The following is a 19436-nucleotide window of genomic DNA, read 5'->3' on the forward strand; positions in this document are numbered from 1 at the left end:
CCCTTTTTATGATTTAAAGGACTACATAAATAAAAATTATTTCCCCTTACTATCGCTCCCTCTCCCTGGCTTTCTCTTCATCGAGGACAGAAAAGGAAGAAGAGGAAACCGAGAGAAGATTCTCTTGACTTTTTTTTTTTTTTTTAAAGGTCTTGCCTATGAAATAATGAAAAAAAAAAAAAGTAGGGGAGAGTTAAAGGAATGTTCCAGGTATAATATAAGTTAATATCTATCAACAGCAATTATGGCATAATGTTAATTACCACAAAATATCATTTTGAATCATCCATCAGGCAGTAAAAATAAAAGTGTTTTTAAAATTTTAGTGACAGAAACACATTAAAACTTTCAACTTTGTTGTCATTATGACATAACTCTGGTAACCTGGAAAGGACTGTTAGAGCTGAAATAAACAAACAAAAAAAACAAACAAACAAACAAAAAAAAAACAGAAATGCTGCCTTGGCACATAGGCACAATCTCTTTATTTAAATAAATAAAGCTAAATAGAAATATTTACCAAAAAAAAAAAAAATTACAAAAGTAGTAATTTAGTAATTTTCTATAAAAATACTAAAACTAATATAAATACTAATTAAAAATATTAATAAAAATATTTAAATATTAATAAATACTACAATATCATATAAATAATACTAAAATATCACTGGTGCTTCAAATAGCGTATTTTAAATCTGGAATTATTCTGTATGTTACTACCCCAATTTTTGAAATTGACGATGAGATGAAATGATCTTGCTGTAGAAATCAACACTATGCCACAAATGTTGATAGCGAGTGCTTAACTTAAACCTGGAACATTCCTTTAAGAGTATGAGTATGTGTATACTAGCATGAAGGAGACGTTGTGCTGCTGTGTTTTTTCTAATTGTTCATTAATTAGCGATTTGCTCTCACCAGGGGGTGAAGAACATGAGAGCGACTCAGAGGTTTGGTCCTAATGGATTGTGAAGGCCACCTACCCCATAGTACAATGACCACTACTAAACAATTTATACCGTTAGCCTACAATCAAAGGCCTAAACACACACATATACATAGAGTTAGTAAAGAGTAGGAGAGCAGGAAGACAGATAGCGGACAAGAGAGAGAGTGAGGGTGACAGACAGTGGTGGCAAAGATCAAAGCAAGAGAGCCATTGTGGCACAATGGAGCACAATTAACATGGCATGTAAAAGAACAAGAGAAACACACACACACACACACACACACACACACACACACACACACACTGAGAGTTCTGATGAGAGGGGTGGGCTCACTGATGGGCCCATTGAAACACACCACTGACTGTGGACAATAACTGGCCCGCTGGCCATCCTCACACACAATCAAGTCTGTATGCTAACTGCTAACAATATTGCAACCATGGAGAAAGCAGTGCTTTATTTAAAAGACCCCTTGAAATGGTTTGACAAACATTTTTTTTCCCACTATATCCAGGCAAAATAGAAAGAAGAGCTAATAGAAAAAAAGCTAATAGCCTTATGTTATTTATATCACATCCCAGCAAAACTTTGTTTTTGAAATAAGTCTCTTGTCCTCACCAAGGCTGCATTTACTTGATAAAATATACAGTAATATTGCGAAATGTTATTACAAATGAAAATAAGTGTTTTCTATTTTATTATATTTTAAATTGTAATTTTTTCCTGTGATGGCAAAGCTGAATTTTCAGCATCATTACTCCAGTCTTCAGTGTCACATGATCCTTCAGAAATTGTAATATGCTGATCTGGTACTCAAGAAACATTTCTTCTTCTTATTATTATCAATTAATATTCACATTTTTTTCAGGATTCTTTGATGAATACAAAATAACTTTGTTAATTATGTATTTACTGTCACTTTTGATCAATTTAATGTATCCTAAAAGTATAAGTTTCTTTCTTCATAACAAATTTGATGGTTGAGGGGGATATGACTAAGTGTAACCGAAGACATACTGACAATAGGCCTTTTTCACAAGAATCAGAAATCACGTGACGCGGGGTAAAGTTAGTTCCGCTATGGGTCTACGGCTATTAGATTGATATGCTCTTTTCTCAAATATCGCTTCTTACCTTTTCTGTTTTGTCTGTTTTCCAAGTTGCTGTTGTATAATCTACAAAGAAATTATTTTCTACTTGTTTGTAGCTTATACGGTCACTCAGACCGTTGCTCGAATTTACCGGCAGGTGGATTTATATTACCAGCTGTCATACAGTATAGGCTACGCAGCTACTCATTGAGCAATTCACCCGATCGTATCACGTACGACGAACATTATTTATATAATTTATTCATTAAAAAAAATTAACTCCCAATATATACTTCAATGGGGAATATAAAGTCGTGAGATACATAATATTGTCGTGAGTTTAATACGTTTTAAAAATATATAGCTTGTATTAATCTCATATGGCATTACATCCCACATTCAAGCATATGTTATAACTAATCCTAATCGATTAAAATGATTAAACTAAGACATGATTAATTTCCAACAACACACTGTACACAACTATCAGTCTTTGCATTAATGTTGCAACAGCACAATAATGCTGTGCATATACACACTTTAAGATGATGACGACAGGAAAATATGAGTGAGAGATGAATGAAGTGTTTATACATACACACAGAAATATCCAGGGTGCGAGCGGTCCTGTTTCATGAATCAGATGATCAGGCTTGCGTGATAAGGGAGATGCCAGCTGATCATTTCCCCAGGACATCGCGAAAAACACTCTATACATCCCACTGTGCATACTATCCACCCTAAATAGTACTGAATATTAATAATGTCACATAGACTACTATTTAGGATGGATAGTATGCACGTTGAGATGCAGGCACTGTCTTTACAGCACATGGAGTGCGATAATGCACATCCGCGCCAAACAGACACGAAGTATATAACCAGTTTAACCGCCATCACTTCGAATTATTTATTAAATTTAGCTCTTAATGAGAGCTCTGTAGTCTCACCAATAATTCACCAAGACCGTTCAAACATTTTCATCACATTTAATTCGGAAAACGATTCTCAAGCTGGTTCTGATCGAGGCTATCTATCACTGTAACCGGAAAAACTTTTATCCGGCGTGGATCATTCCGGAAGCCAAAAACTCAGAAGTGTGAAATAGGCCTGTCCACAATTATAATTTATGAGGAGAGGATATTCTCATTCTAGAGAGCATTTAAGTAGACAGATACCTAACAAGGAATTTTGTGGTCCATTTTGTCTAAAGAGAAACTGTAAATTAAGGCAAATTTTTCAACTTTTTTTCATCCATCCATTGAATATGAACTCTAAAACTAGTCAAATCTTCCCTGCTCTATCTTTTATCTGAATGTCAGGAATGTTTAGCAGTTAGTAATAAACAAAAGCACACAGTATTTCAGCCCATGCTAATGTGTTCACTGCACCCCAATGACTTCTCTCTCTCTCTCTCTCTCTCTCTCTCTCTCTCTCTCTCTCTCTCTCTCTCTCTCTTTCTCATCCATCCTCACTTTCACCCCTCCATCTCTATCTACACTTTGAAAGAATGGAACAAGTCTTAATTTAATTAAAATATTCCCTCTGCATGCTAAAGCGCAAAGTCTCTTCTTAGCGGAGGAGCTTCATGCAGAGGCCAGTGATAAGATAACAGGGCCTACTAATCAAAACAAGACATCAACTAATCTAATCTAAATCACTAACAATTACCAGCGTGCCAAGCAACGCTCCCTTTTGATCAATGTTTTCTATTAAAAAGTGAAACAATTCAATATTCTGGCAGGCTAATGCACTGAAGCCTCATTAGCACATCGTCCTTGGGATAGAGGCATTGTGAACGCACACACAGACGCTAATTCGTGGTTAATTTGCGGGATGAGGACCATCTCCCCTTCATCAGACCGCAGAGGACTTTTGCAGGATGGTGAGGCGACAAGAAAAGGAAATACTGTTCTTTGAAAAAACCCTTAATTTATGACAGCATCACACTGAGGAGCCCTCCTGTTCCTGTTCTTTGCTTTCTTATGCATTTCATTCAAGGGCATCTCATTTCCTTTTAAAATTCATACAGCAAAACGTCTGAATAAATCCGCCACACGCCAGATATTTCATCATGTCCTGAAAACCCCTCCCTTGTGGTTCTGTAGGTTTATGCCACTGCGTTTCACACTATTCTTCCCCTAAAACAGGATGTCAGGAGAACTGAAATGTTATTCGGATGTGGCCTGAGCTTTTTGATGTCAAGCGTCAGCCGTCCTGCAGTACTGAGCTCAGTAGAGCATGTTTATTTAGCGTTTGATATTCTCTGAATGGTCACTTCCTACATCACTACCTGGAGCCCTTGAGTAACCCTTAAAGACTTGCCCTGTGTGAAATGAGAGACTCTGGCATGCAGGCATGCAGGCTCTTGGCTATAGAATAATATTACTCTCTATTACTTACTTCCTGTCTGACAGGTCCTGAGAGGAGCTGTGGTAAGGACCTTCTAGGTGTGCATTTGTACTTGGCAATAGTTTATGAAATTGTTTGTCCCAGTTATATTTGAGATACATTTGAAGAAAACTACCATTTTGGAATTTTGGGAACATCCACAATTGTTAAAGTTACAAAGGTCATTCAGTCAAGAGCAGTGAGTGATTCTTTTCTTTATCCTTTGTTGTTTCATTAACATTAAAACAAAGACAGCAGCAGGTTTATTAGGCTGCTGTCCCTTTAAGATCTGCACGGATCCAATATACTGTTACACATGCGTTTTATTTCTCAACTGTTTATATTCACTTAAGATATAACAGACTATGTTTACTAGGATACTAGCAGAGCCTGGCATTTTTTGATGTAATTTTGTGTGAATATGTCCATTCAAGCGCAAGACGACGTGAAAGAGAACTCAATTCAGCATTTGCACGCTGTCTGAGAAGCGGCTTTCTGGGCGCGTGCTTCAGATGCACATACAAAACTTCTCACACTACTGTATTGAGTTCTCTTTCATGTCTTCTTGCACTTGAATATTTAAATTGGCAAGGCTTAAAAACACATGCAAATGATAGACTTTAGTGATGCATCAACTGTCCCAAGCAACACTCGGGCAATCCTTATTGTTGAGCCCTGCTCTTTGCTGAAATAAAAATGATAACTTTCCTCTGCCTCGTCTATAAGCAAGGACTAAAATAAAGCAATTTAATATGAATTAATATAAATTCTGGAATTTAAAAATTTATTTTAAAATCGTAAAAAAAAAAAAAAAGAAAAATTCAAACGTTGCAGTGTAAAATAACAGAATTCGCTCCTGAATGTCAATATTTAAGCAAAAGTGTGTATGTGTGTGAACTCACATCAATAATCTGTGGAGTGTGTGTAGGCGACTGTGCATTAGTGGTGCTTTTGTTTCCGGCCTTCATGGCGGCATCTCTACGGGCCTGTTCCAATAGCAGCCTGGCCCTCTCCTTCAGCTCCTCTTGACGAGACAGGACCTTCTGCAATTGAGAGAAAGAGGTTTTGATTTAATTTTGAGTGTAACAAAGCTTCCCTTTTTATCTGTATAACCATGATCTTTTTCACCTTCTCTTCATTGTTGTTAGACACTGGGGCAGTTACGACTTCCTGAAAGAAAAACAACAACAAAAAAAATATATAGTTTAAGAACAAATCAGTAGATGCCCCATTCCCCTATATGCTGTGTAAGAGTAGCATCTCTTCCAAACACTATAAGTTATCATCAGTTTGGTATGGCTGTTATTCTGACACCTGAGAGGAGAGAGAGTGATGTTTGCTCCCAATCATATAACACTGTGGGTGAGAGGGCATCTGCACTGTGCAACACATTCAGTAAAACAACCAAATGAAGTGTCAGCAAACTTAAGGTGGTGTCAAGTAACTGTCACCATGGTAACGCACCTCAAGCCACAGCTGAGGCCTTGATGACATGTCAAAATAAAATCAGGACAAATCTAAGCTGGAAAGTTATTCAGTGGAAGAAATGACAGTGATACATGGAGAGTGTGTGATAAAAGTTGGCTGTGCTGCAATACCTGCAAGTGTGTGTGTGTGTGTGTTTGCGTGTGTGTGTGTGTGTGCACGCTGTATAGATGAGGAGAGGCTCTCATGCGGAACACGCTATAACCCGTGTCAGTATTAGAGCTGCAGGCGGGACGGCCCGTACATAATGACATGCCACTCCGAGTGACACACGGCTGCTGTCTGTGCCGATCAGGCGTCTCACAAAATGGCAAAAATATCAAACATGTATAAAGCTTCAAACAGTTTTATGTGCTTTGATTTTATATGCCAGCTTTTTCCGTTAAGACTGTAACTGCTTTTCTGTTGGGAGTGTTCGGGGCATTATTCATTTAACACGCATGTGTATCTATCTGTGTTTGTTACCTGAAAGTGTGTGTCTGTGTATTTATGTTTGATGGTGTTGACTTGCTTGTGTTGGACCATTTGTCATGTGCGGTTTGGTCATTTTCACTGCTCAACATGGATCCCACACTTTGTTGAATAAAGTCGTTATTTTTGTTTTGGGTTTTTTTTGCGCACAAAAAGTATTCTCGTCGCTTCATAACATTAAGGTTGAACCACTGTAGTCACCATGACTATTTTAACAATGTTTTTACTACTTTTCTGGACCTCGAATGTGGTAATTATGTTGCTTTCGATGGGGAATAATAATAATAAAAAAAACTCTTGGATTTCATCAAAAATATCTTTGTGTTTTATATAAAATATATTTGTGTTCCAAAGATGAACGAAGGTCTTATGGGTTTGGAACGACAAGAGGGTGAGTAATTAATGACAGAAATTTTATTTTTGGGTGAACTAACCTTTTAATTACTTTGGAACAAATAAAATAGATTATGGAAGTAGAAATTTCCATGATCATTTAGGGTTTTTTATTACAATTTACATGACCTTTCTAGGGCTGGAAATCATATCCAAAATATTGGGAACCAGCGTTGTGTGAAATTGAATTGAGAATGCCTCTTAAATATCAAATTCAACTTCTGAATTTGAATAGAATTTCAACTGAGGTAGCAAACATGATGCGGAATTACAATTTGATTGGAAGTAAAATGAAAATTAACTGAAATTCAAAAAAAAATTCATTACACTATGTGATGTTTTTTTTTACCAGAAAAATGTAAAAGTTTTGAAAAAAAGTTTAAAGGCTCTGAAGTTTTAAGGCTTAAAGATAAAACAATAGAAAGAATGATAAAAAGAATGGTAGAATGATAGAACAAATGACAGAACAAACTACAGAGAGAGAGAGAGAGAGAGAGAGAGAGAGATAGATAGATAGATAGATAGAACCAATGACAGACAGACAGATAGAAAGATAGAGAGAACAAAAGAACAACAAAACAGTTTAACGACAGACAGACAGAATGAAGGTTTATAGACTTCAGGAAGAAAGACAGATAGATAGAATTATAGAATGACAGACAGACAGACGTCATTTTGTATTCAGATATATGTGCATATCTAAGCATGCGTGTGTGTTGACATTTACCTGTGTGTGTTTAACGGGTGCGTGCGTGTGGTTGGTCTGGGCACTGCTGTCTGATGTGCTGTCAGATTCAGAGTGGCGCAAACTCGCTCTCTTCTTCTTGATAAGATCAGTGTCTCGGTTATACGTGAAGCCAAGTTTGTGTGTGTTTGCTAGAGAAGATCCGGTCTGCCACATTGGCAACCCAGATTCAGTTTGTTTTTCGCCAGGTTGTGGGGCCTTGTGCTGCTCCCTGGAGTCTCTGGTATCAGCGGTGGTCAACCCACCCGACTGCCCTCTCTCCTTTTCTCTCTCCAGCCTGTGAGACAGGTCACCCATGTCCAGTGTATCGGCTTTGAGGAGCTTTTTCTGTTCAGCAGCAGGAGGTTGGCTGGTGGAGGTCTCCAGGCTGGTTCTGGTACTCTGGGCAGGTCGTGGGTGAGGTTCTGTGATCGTGGGAGCTGCTGGAGAGCTGCGGTCTGCTGTAGACGCCCGTAAAGATGGAGTTACTTCTTTTAAAATCTCCCCAGAGGAGACGGACAGAGAACCAGATCCCCCGCCTGTCATGACTGACTTCACTTCCTCTTCTTTCTCACCATGCTCACCATTACTTGCTGCAGCACCCTGATCAGTGGGCTCACGGTGAATGTCGTTGAGTTCGGCGTAGAACTTGTCTTGGTCAATAGAACTGTTTGTGTCTGTTTCGAAGTCTCCAACTTTGTACGTGCTACGACTGCTGTTGGCTTCGATCTGCACAACGTTGAGTTCCTCACCACTGAAATGTGCCCGGATCTGATACAGGTACGTCATCACTGTCAGCTTATCCGGGATCGCCAGCAGAACCATGTCAGATGGCTCTAGGAGCCGAGAGATTCCCAGACTGGCAAAGCCATCATATGCCTGCAGACACACAAAAAAGATCATGTTTAAAACAAATGAAGCACAGAAAATAAAGGACAGTATCAAATGAAAAAGGGTAAATAAAACGAGAACTGGTGGACCAGAAAAGCAAAGAGAAAAAAATCTATGCATTTACGTCATTCCTTCGTAACACACTAAAACACAACAACATTGTATCTGAAGGGCAAATGTACTTTGTGTCAATAGTGGGTAAATCGCTATTAGTGTTGTCAAAAGTACACTCTCAGAAAAAAAGGTATGGCGCTGTCAGTGGGGCAGTACCCTAAGTTACAAAAGTGAAAAGGTACATCTTTGTACCTTACTTACCACTAAATGGCAAGCAAGCGCCGTACCTTTTTTTTTTGATAGTGTACGGACCGCAATATCAAATTGATACTGAAATTTTAAAAAATATGATGCTATGAGTGCTGTTGAGCGGATTTGTAAACACCTCTGATTGGCCTTTGTGTTCACAAGCTCATCAGATATGTCTGCGATTGGCTACAATGATCAACACACAGGAGCGATTGAAAGCACATGGAAGTGTTTTGAAAGCGGAAGCGTTTGAAAGCAGGTGTCTATCAGTGGAACGGTCCGGCCAGTGAACACAAAGGCCAATCAGAGGTGTTTACGAATCTGCTCAACAGCGCTCAAAGCATCATATCTTTAAAATTTCAGTACCGACTTGGTATCACGGTCGGTACTTTTGACAACATTATTTGCTATAATATTTTTAAATTAAATCAAACATGTCAAACAAATCAAAGTAAATAAATAAAAAATAATTCTGGTTCAGACTATCATTCTTAAAAATTAAAGAGATATAAATAAATAAAATATAGGTCAGACAATCATGCTTCAAAAATATCTGGGTCAGATAATTGTTCTATAAAAATAAATGAATAAATGCATAAACTAATAAATGATAGGACACATGATAGAACAGTAGAATGATAGACAAAACGATAGACAGAACAATAGATATATAAACTGATATTTTTAAAATAAAATAAAATTAAAACCTGTCAACCAAATCATTCATCAAAATAAAATAAAAAATTCTGGGTCAGACAATCGTTAAATAAATAAATAAATGACAAAACATATTACATTAATTAATTAATTAAATATATACATATATTTTTAACACTCCACTTTTTCTTAAAAAACATGCCAGAATGTCTTTTAGTGATTTATCTATCAAAGCCAATTTCTTGTATTACTTGTATTTAGAGGATGGCAGGTGTTCATTTGGACTACATTGGGTAAAGTGGAAGGGTATGGTTTAGAGAGAAAATAGTAGGGTAAAATGTGAGGTAGGCTAAAAATGTAAACTTCAAAACTAGTGAGGAAGCGGTAGAGTGAAGGTGAAAGGGACAAACAGGGTGCAGTTTGAGTGGTGAAAATGAATGTAGGGTGAAAGGGTAAACAACAGGGTGTAGGGTGGGATGGAACACCAAGGTATAGGATAAAGGGGAAAAGAGAATGATAGGGTAAAGGGTGAAAGGGAAGAAGAAGGTTGTAGGGTGATGGGAAGGAGAGACAGTTAGGGTGTAGGGTGCATGCAGGAATTAGATTTGGGATAAGACAAGCTGGGATCAGTAGGATGCGGCAGGCGGTGACAGCTAATGTCAAGGATGGTTCTCCATGATAAGAGAGCACGATACCAAGAAACACTAAACTAATCCTGCCTCAGTCTTATCGCATACATCTCCCACTCCCTCTCCTTCCATCTCTCTCACTTTCTCCCTCACTTTTCCCCCTTTCCGTCACTCTCTCTCTCTCTCGGCAGTGAGTATAATTGCACTGATTTGTCCGGTTGAGGAGAACAGGCAGATAATCAAACAGCCAAACTCAATCCCTGATCGGGAGATAGAGGGAGAGAGAGAGAGAGAAATGGAAGGAAGAAGTGAAAGTAAACTGGCTGACATTATCACAGTAATCCACCGAATGAATGAAAGAAAAGTTACTTTCTCTTTCTCTTAAGAATCTGAGAATACAACAGTATAAAGAAAAGCCTACAAATTAGCCTTCTGTCTCGCCCTCCCCCAGATTCGCCATATCAGAACTGCTATCAGAGCTGAGCTGATGGCCGAGAGAATTTCAGCCTGTTGACGAGTGTTGACTATTGTCTCAACCTCTGCTGCTTACCCATCTACTGACTTTATCAGGTTTGTCCCCTTTATTGGCGTGAGCGAGAGAGAGAGAAAGCAAGAGAAAGGGAGAGGAGGGATAATCAAAGGTAAGCCGATTCTCAATTTACAATTAATCTCATCTTTCTTTCTCTCGTGCCTTCTCTTTTTCCTGTTTGCTGGAGGCTAACAATGGTGACGCAGAGCTTTGCAGAGCAAGGCAAATGTAAGGTACAGACAGCTGAATAGAAAAAAGGGGAACGAAGAAGGGTGGGAAACAAAGAGTCTGCAGGTATGTGTTGTTTGGGTTTTAACTCTAAAGAAAGAGTGAATAATTGGTGGAATGAACGAAACTTAAGTGTCTGATTGAGATTCTTAAACTTAAACTACATTCACACCATAGAATAATGTGGTCTAAATCAGGGATGCATCGATATGAAAGTTTTGGCCGATACCGATATAACTAACTTACATAAATATAACTTTATATTTGAAAGCTGATATATTGGCCAATAAATCTAAATCTAAATTTTTATATCATTTTTGAGAGCCTGATTATAAAAACAAAAGTCTCACCATTAAAAGCCATGTCCCAAGCACACAATTATAATTTTCTCATTATAATATTACGTAGCCTTTATGAAGTGATTTCAATCATATTTCAAGCAATTCAAAACCATAATGGCGGATAGTGCGCATCTGAAGTGTCTCAGCTGAAGGAAATAATCCATTATTTATGGGCTTTAATATATCGGCCAAATTGTCTTATCGTGCCGATAACGATAACATTAAAAATTAACATATATCGGCCAATATCAATATGATGGCCCATATATCGTGCATCCCTAGTCCAAATCTGATTGCTTTCCTTCGCATATGACAGTATATCAGTTTTTGGCAGGACAGTTTAATGACATTATAGCATAAATAGCAATTATTTGATTAAAAAAAATACAGTAAACAGCAATATTATGAATAAGCATTACAAATTAAAATAATGTGTTTTGTGTTTTAATGTATTTTAAAATGTAATATACTGTATACTGTTATGGCAAAGCTGAATTTTCAGTCTTTAGTGTCACATGATCCTTCAGAAATCATTTTAATATCCTCATTTGATGCTTAAGAAACATTTCTTATTTTATCAATGTTAAAAACAGTTGTGCTGCTTAATATTTTTGTGGAACAAAAGAACAGCATTTATTTAAAATAGATTTTTTTTATAACATCGTAAATGTCTATCACTTTTGATCAAATTAATGCATTCTTACTGAAAAGCATTTCTTTAAAAATTACTTTTGAACATTTTTACTGACCCCAAACTTTTGAATGGAAGCGTATAAAATAGAAAATTTGAAAAAGTATAAAATTATATGTAATTAAATTTATTATTAAAAATAATATAATTCAATTATATTGATTACAAAGAGTGTTTGTATTAATGTCTGTTGACAGGAAGCACCAATTTCCTGGGAGAGGGGAAAAAAAGGTGTTTCTCCAGTCTTCAAAACAGCAAATCATGCTTGATTAAAATAAATACACCATGTAAACAGCAGTTTGTGTGCGAGTGTGTCTGAGCAAGCAAGTCCAGATGATTTAACCCTAAAATTCACACTTCTGATCTACCAAACCCATTTATTCAACAGACAGAAATGTGCTGTTTGCTCTTTCTGTGTATAAATGATGCAGCAGCACTAATAACCCGTGTGAACTGTGCGATTGTGTGTTTAAGACTTTCTCTTCCTGCTCCAGTCTGTCGGCCCCTCCCCCACGCTAAACGGACAATGAAAAGCATTTTGTTTTGTGAATGACATCGCTGAATGATTGACAGGTATCCATCGCTGTCAGTCACACACACAGCCAGAGGGGCTTTTTCCCCCCGTCTGCACATTTATCGAGGAACACAGGAACACGTACACGCAGGCGCACACGTGCACGCACAGATCAGATATCATGGGAAATTACTGCTAGTCTCTCTCTCGACACACACACAGAGAAAATAATTCTTTTCACTGCCTGTATGACCAAACCGTCCTCTCCTCTCCCCTCCGCTATTGATTGCTCTTATCTGTCATATTTCAATGGAGATTATTGCAATCACGGCTGGGCCAGAGAGGGTCGCACTGATTCTATCACATGGAAATGAATGCAGTTTATATAAATGTGTGTGTTTGGGGCTGTATAGAGAGTGCTCTTAACCTCCTCAGCTTGGGATAGTCATTTATCGTTGAAAGAGAGCTAGAGTACGCACACTTTGCTGTGTCGGAGAGAGGAAAATTGCGTATATGATAGTCACTGAACGAGAGGGCAGGAAATGAACTCAAGAAGTGACTGCAGGTATTGAGTGCAGGGATAAAGTGATAACAGATGAAAGGAATGGTGGGAAAGGAGAGCACATTAAACATCTAATAAAGTCTAAATGGAGTTAATCTGAGGGCTGAAATAAGAGTTAATCTGCAGCGCTCCAGAATACAGTGATCGTTCAATGGAGCGGAATTACAGAGGAATTAAGTTTTATACATCCACAAATCCAAATAGATTCCAAACAAATCCAGGAAGCAACTCTTCAGCAAATATACATTTGTTTCGTATTGTACGCTGCTGTGCATTGTGTGTGTGTTTTGAGAGAGGAAGAGAGATGCTTGGAGTAATCCTTGTTGGCACAGCCACCTGGCGGTTTATTTAAACAGGCATTTGAGAGCTGACAGCAATATCCACACCTTCCTCACTCTCTCTCTCTCTCTCAAAGCCCATTCGTTGCGCACATCCCACTGAAAATTCTTCATGGAGGGAATAAGGTATAATGTAAAACAATAAGAGAAAGAGGGAAAAAGTGATGGAAAAAAGATAAACTGTGCTCATGAAAATCTACCTGAAGCAGATAAATACAGCACTTGAGTTCTGCTAAAAAAAAAATTACAGGAAGAGTGTGTGAAAGGCAGATCTGCAGGAGCAGGAACTTCTGCATTAAATTTGCAGTATGGCCGTCATCATTATTTGAGCTGGCGCTCTGGTTTATATGCTACCGTTCAAAAGTTTAAGGGTTAGTGTTTTTTTTTTTAAAGAAACAGTAAAGACAGTAAAGGCACAGTTACAAAAAAAATATTTCAAATAAATCCTTGCTATTCATCAAAGAATCCTGAAACTGTTTCCACAAAAAAATTAAGCAGCACAACTGTTTTCAAAATTGATGATAATTTTTCTTGAGCACCAAATCAGCATATTAGAATGATTTCTGAAGGATCATGCGACACTGAAGACTGGAATGATGCTGAAAATTCATCGCAGTATTTGCCATCACAGAAATAAATTACTTTTTAAAATATATTCCAATAGAAGCATAAGAATAAGAGCTTAAGAGATTTTCAAACATTTTAAAAAATCTTACTGACCCCAAACTTTTGAATGGTAGTGAATATCAAGTTCATATCATCGATATAATATAATATAATATTTCTAAAGTCTATAAGGGCTTGAGTCGGGTGTAGCAATTATTCTTCATTTAAGAACAATAGAAGTTAATGGGAGTTCTTCACAAGTTACAGTGTGTGTGTGTGTGTGTGTGTGTGTGTGTGTTTGACGTATAATGTATAATCACATTGGTATTACACTTGTATTACGATGTAAACATGAAATATGAGGACATTGCATGAGTCCTCATTTAAAATAGCTTTAAAAACATACTAAACAATATTTTATTAAAAATGTAAAAATGCAGAATGTTTTCTGTGATGGGTAGGTTTAGGAGTAGGGGTAGTGTAGGGGGATATAATGTACAGTTTGTACAGTATAAAAACTATTACGCCTATAGAATGTCCTCACTTTGATAGCAAAACAAACCTGTGTGTGTGTGTGTGTGTGTGTGTGTTCCTTTGTTCTGCATTTTCTTCTAAGTGTGTGATTAATATCCATTTATTTCTCTTCCTTTTCTCCCCCTTTTCTTCTCTCTCTGTGGAGAAGCCTGTAAAGTTTATTTATAGCATGTTTATGAATTATGATGCTATCTTACGACTCCCAGGTGACTTACTCCATCCACACAAACACGAGCAACCACACACACACACACACACACACACACACACACACACACACACTTTCCATCAGTGTCGGCAGGGGAGCCGCATTCTGAAAGTGGCAATTAGAGAACGCTGGGTGGGAGTGAATCAGATTTATAACAAAATAAATCACCTATGAGGAGGATTACTGATGCACAAACAAACGGATAGAGAAAGAGAGTGTGTAGCATTTACCTTTTTGTTGTTTTCTTTAATATCTTGAGGATTGAGGGCCTTGTAGTCACTAGGAGGGAGGAAAGAACAGTGAGAGAGAGAGAGAGTTAGCTTTAAATATGCATCTCATGTAATGGCTGTAGAACTGTAACATGCAATTTCACAGCTCTGCAATCAACACAACTAATAGAGTGTGTGTGAGTGCAAGCAAAATTAGACACACACACACCCTTTAGTCAACCACTCAACACATTAAATGTTTCATCTCTCGTTCTCCATCACCCTACCCACTGTGTGCCTGGGGTCTTTCCTCTTCAGTTGGGGAAACAGTAGTGGGCTACTCTAAAAATGGACAATATCCTTCATTTTGGTTTTATTATAAGCATTCACTACATGTCATTTAAACCTTGATGTGGGCTGGATACTGTCCCTTAGGGCACAATATGTTTTAAAAGCCCTTTGAAGCATTTCTCCACATGAAACGGCATTTATAAACACATCCAGTTAAACTGCATGTTCAGCTGGTAATACTGTAAAGTTTATTTACTGAGATTTGATTCTTTTTTCTTTAGAATAATGGTCACTGATTAACAATATGACAATGCATTTAGCAAACAAGGAACATTTTAAATGCAGGTTGTCACTAAAGGCCAGTGTGAATAGTCTGTGTGAAAAGTACAGAGAAAAGGTAAAAATGTCTTGATACATGCCAATTAATGTAAAATGTTTCATAAAAGTAACAGATAATAAATCAGTCAATCTCTTCCTTAAATAGACGGCCAGATTCCTGACACTTTAGCGTATGCTAAACCCAGAGGGTGGTTGGCCGTGGCGCTGTCATCACGGTGATGAATCTGCTGTAAGTGTCGTAATTAAGGAGGATTTGAGTCATTCCTGATGAGACCAAACACAGAAATGTTCAGAAATAAGACAGAGGGATTAAAAACTCTCCATCATAAACCATATTAGACCCCCCACACAGAGTGAGATTCTCACAGGAAGAGAGAGAGAAAGTAAGAGGTGAATAAAGTGAGTTGTGTATACATGGAGTTTAGGGTTGTCACTATCAATTATATAAAGGTTATTGAGTCATCTGATGATTATTTTGATCAAAGGCAACAGCTGAAAATGGGTTAATATTAAAAAGAACAATCAATAAAAAACTGTGAATCTCCAAAGTGCCATAAGGCAACAATTTTTTTGGAAAAACTCAGTACTGTTTATTCAAGAGACTGTGAGCAGCAGTTACTATATGTTAGGTTATCTATAGGAGAGACTGGTGTAATATGTGTCAGTAGGTAAATTGTCACCCCCTTAATCTAATAAACTGTGCATACTGTCATTTTTGTCAATGTGATTCAGAGATGCACATAAGAGTGACTTTTTAAGGATAAAAAGTGCATGTTAAAGTAAATTTACGACATGGTAGATAAAATAAATTTATTTATCTATCTATCTATCTTATATGTTTAAAAATATATATTTTCCATTTTATTGAATTGGCAGTGTATAAAGCCATATAGATTAAGATTCAAGATTAATCTTGAAGCATTTCGCAAATGGTAGCTGTGGGCTAAAAGGTGTTTTAGTTGTCAACTAATAGTCAACTTACTTCTTGACATAACACAACAAGTTCACTCAAAAATGAAATTTCTGTCATTATGGTTCCTGAAAGGTATGACCTTTTTCATTTTTGGGCAAACTCTCCCTTTACAGTGGGGTAAGTTGTGTGTCCCCCCCCCCCAGGTGCTGACTGAAGCACTCTTGTGTCTGTTGAGGCTGGTGTAAGAGTGTGTATTGTCATGTACATGCATGGCTTACATAAAGTCAGGTCTGAAGTGGTGTAAAAGGGCACAAAATGCCAGTCCATTCCTCCAGGAAGTGGTAAAGTTGGTGATTTTGACGCCTCTGTAGTTTTTTGTGACCTCACGACACCACGCCAATAGGGACTGACTTGCATTCGGCCTCCCTCCAAGAATAGGACTGGGGATTGGACTGGGCTAAAGAAAAAAAAAAAAGAGAGAGGGAAGGGCGTAGAAAAAGAGAGATTGGTGTATGTTATTGAAATTAAAATTACTTACAATAAATAAATTAATTACATGTCAGTTTTGACAAATTATCAGAACAGTAAAAGAAATACATTAAAATATATATTAAACAAATAAATATATTCAAACAATTGAGCACAACCAAATTAATACTCATGAACATGCAAAACTGTGTCCCAAAAATGCATTTGCCAGGCTAATCTTGTCAATGTACCTCCAGACAAACAAACAAACGTAATAAACTTTCCTTGTTTTTCTTTTCATTTTCATTATACACAATAGCAACGTGTTGCATAATAAATGCAGAAAAGGGAAAGCGATTATAAAAACACACTTGTAATTATACGGAAACATAACTGAACACCAAATCACACCCTCAAACTCATTTAGTCCAAGCCTTGACTATTTTTCAAATACACACATTTATTCACTCTCACACACATACACACAACCCTCTTATTGTCCCTCTTTTCTTCATAAATCCTTAAATTCCAATCAAGAACATCAGATCCAAGCCATCTCTCTCCAATTAGCTTTGTAAGCTTAGCTTTGTTAAAAGTCGCCTCTGTTGAAACCCTCTGTCTAATTTGAACAAACACACACACACACACACACACACACAGAAAAATGCACACAAAAGACTTACATGCTCGTTCTAATGAGAGCTTTGGTCTGTAAGGAGTGTATGACCATGGATAATGTAAACACATGATTAATAAAGACCAGCCTTTGAAGCTGTATCAGTCTGGATTAAGAGTCCAACTAAACGGAGGAACGAGAATTCTAATCCCGCAAATCCAGAAACACAAAGCGGCAGGAACCCCTTCGCACCGGGAGCCTGGCCACTTTCGGACATAATCCCGTTAAAAATGGAGACGCCGCGTTACGGATACATATCGCTTGAAATTCATATTCTGCGGTGCACACGCTCGCATTTTTCCTCTCACAATAACTTTTTAATAACAATAATCAAATAGCCTGAGACAAAACTTGCAGCTATCTGATGAATTGCAGCCCTGATAGATTCCACATCTAAATACAAATCTAACATGTTATAAAAGAGTGCTCATCCTGCAGAAATACATTATCATAGGACAGGTATCTGTATGGATCTGTGTGTGCAAAGGAAGAGAGACTCTGCCATTCCCCTGATAAGAGCGCTATACATCAGATGGTCAACATTTCACGCATGTACGGCAGCTTAACAACGCCCCCTTTTGGACACAATTTGATACTGCAGGAGGATTCAAGGACGCACAGACTTTCAGAAAAAAAAAATGCTTGTGAGGGGCCCAGAGCAGACTCATGTATATTATAGACCAAAATTAAAAAACTATTAAAAGAACAATGATATTATAAAGAGAACCATGACATCTTAAATGTGTGGTTTAAGTAGATTGGCAAGACATTGAAGTTGCAACTTCCTTTAAATTCTTTGAATGCTTGCCTCTTAGATTATCATAATTAAATGCTAAGATCCGAACGAATGCCACTCAGGGCAAGTGTGTTATTTGTGCGTTTATACGTCTGTCTGCACAATCTGAAAGGTTAAGGTTGTCTTGAAAGAGCAGGAGAGAAAAGTCAAGTGAGGGGCCCTTGGGGCTCCAATAGCCTTTTTACTCTAGAGAAAGACATGCACACACACAAACAGACTAATAACAATGCTCAGGATGCTACCACAACAGTAAACACAAATTAATACAAACAAACATGCCACAATGAAGAACAATAGCTGTATAATTTTATGTGAAAAAAAGGTCTGAACCTCATTTAAAGGAGAACATTATTGATGATCATAGCTTTTAAGTTTAACTTTATTCTTTCTTTTATTTTACTGTTGTTTCTTTTGTGACGGGCCCAATTAGTTGTGTGACCTCAAACTATGATGCTTGCTTTTAATTATGAAAAGCGAATTCCTCGTATTAAAGGGTCTCATATTCAATCAGAGATCAACAGCAGTGATTTACCTAGAGCAGAGCATAAGCGTGATGAACTAAATGGACTATGCAAGTATTCCCTGCATACACACACATGCTACATGGGGGCGGGGAAGAACACATTAAGCTCCACACAAATGCAAAACCCGCAACCACTTTTCCATGTCACTTTTCCGGCATGCATGATAAGAGAGCTGTAAGTTCCTGAGGCAGTCTTTGCTCCTTTTAAGAGATGTTTGAAGTAGCTGTCTAATTTCAGCTCAATAATTACCTGGGATTACCGGCCAGGTGCTATTAAAGCAATTAGAAGACAACAGCCGTTTAGGAGCACTTGGCTCTTTAGGCTAACAGTACCCTGTGGCACCTTTACAGCGGGAGGAAAACAGTAACACTGACACACCAAGACAAGTTTAAACTCTCAGGAACCATGGCTTACTTAATTTATCCTCCACCTCTGTAAAAATTTGTTGATTCTAGAGTGCCTACCTGTTCAATGTTGTCAATATGATCCATTATAAAAATCAAAATCTGGTAAAATGCTACATTTGCTAAAGTATTCACTGTAAACTGCTGAACTGTTACACTGTAAACGGTAATGTTCAAATATAAACAACTAAAGTGTTCTGATCAGATATAAACTACCGAACTGTCCCACTGCAAACTGATTCAAACATAACGGCCAACTCACTGTAAACTTATTAAATTT

General features: G+C 37.5%; 1 protein-coding gene across 8 annotated transcripts in view; it reads right to left on the reverse strand.

The window, feature by feature from the left end:
- ehbp1 (EH domain binding protein 1) overlaps positions 1 to 19436 on the reverse strand; it is a 150212-nt gene that overhangs the window by 58497 nt on the left and 72279 nt on the right. For all 8 annotated transcript variants that reach the window (XM_051867816.1, XM_051867818.1, XM_051867822.1 and 5 more), the window contains 5 exons: positions 16567 to 16745; positions 14767 to 14815; positions 7509 to 8384; positions 5561 to 5602; positions 5335 to 5475 (listed from right to left, as the gene is read on the reverse strand). In XM_051867816.1, coding sequence (XP_051723776.1) covers positions 5335 to 5475; positions 5561 to 5602; positions 7509 to 8384; positions 14767 to 14815; positions 16567 to 16745 — 1287 coding nt within the window. The remainder of the gene's footprint in view (positions 1 to 5334; positions 5476 to 5560; positions 5603 to 7508; positions 8385 to 14766; positions 14816 to 16566; positions 16746 to 19436) is intronic.

This window comes from Ctenopharyngodon idella, chromosome 17 (assembly GCF_019924925.1).
Source record: "Ctenopharyngodon idella isolate HZGC_01 chromosome 17, HZGC01, whole genome shotgun sequence".
Lineage (NCBI taxonomy): Eukaryota > Metazoa > Chordata > Actinopteri > Cypriniformes > Xenocyprididae > Ctenopharyngodon > Ctenopharyngodon idella.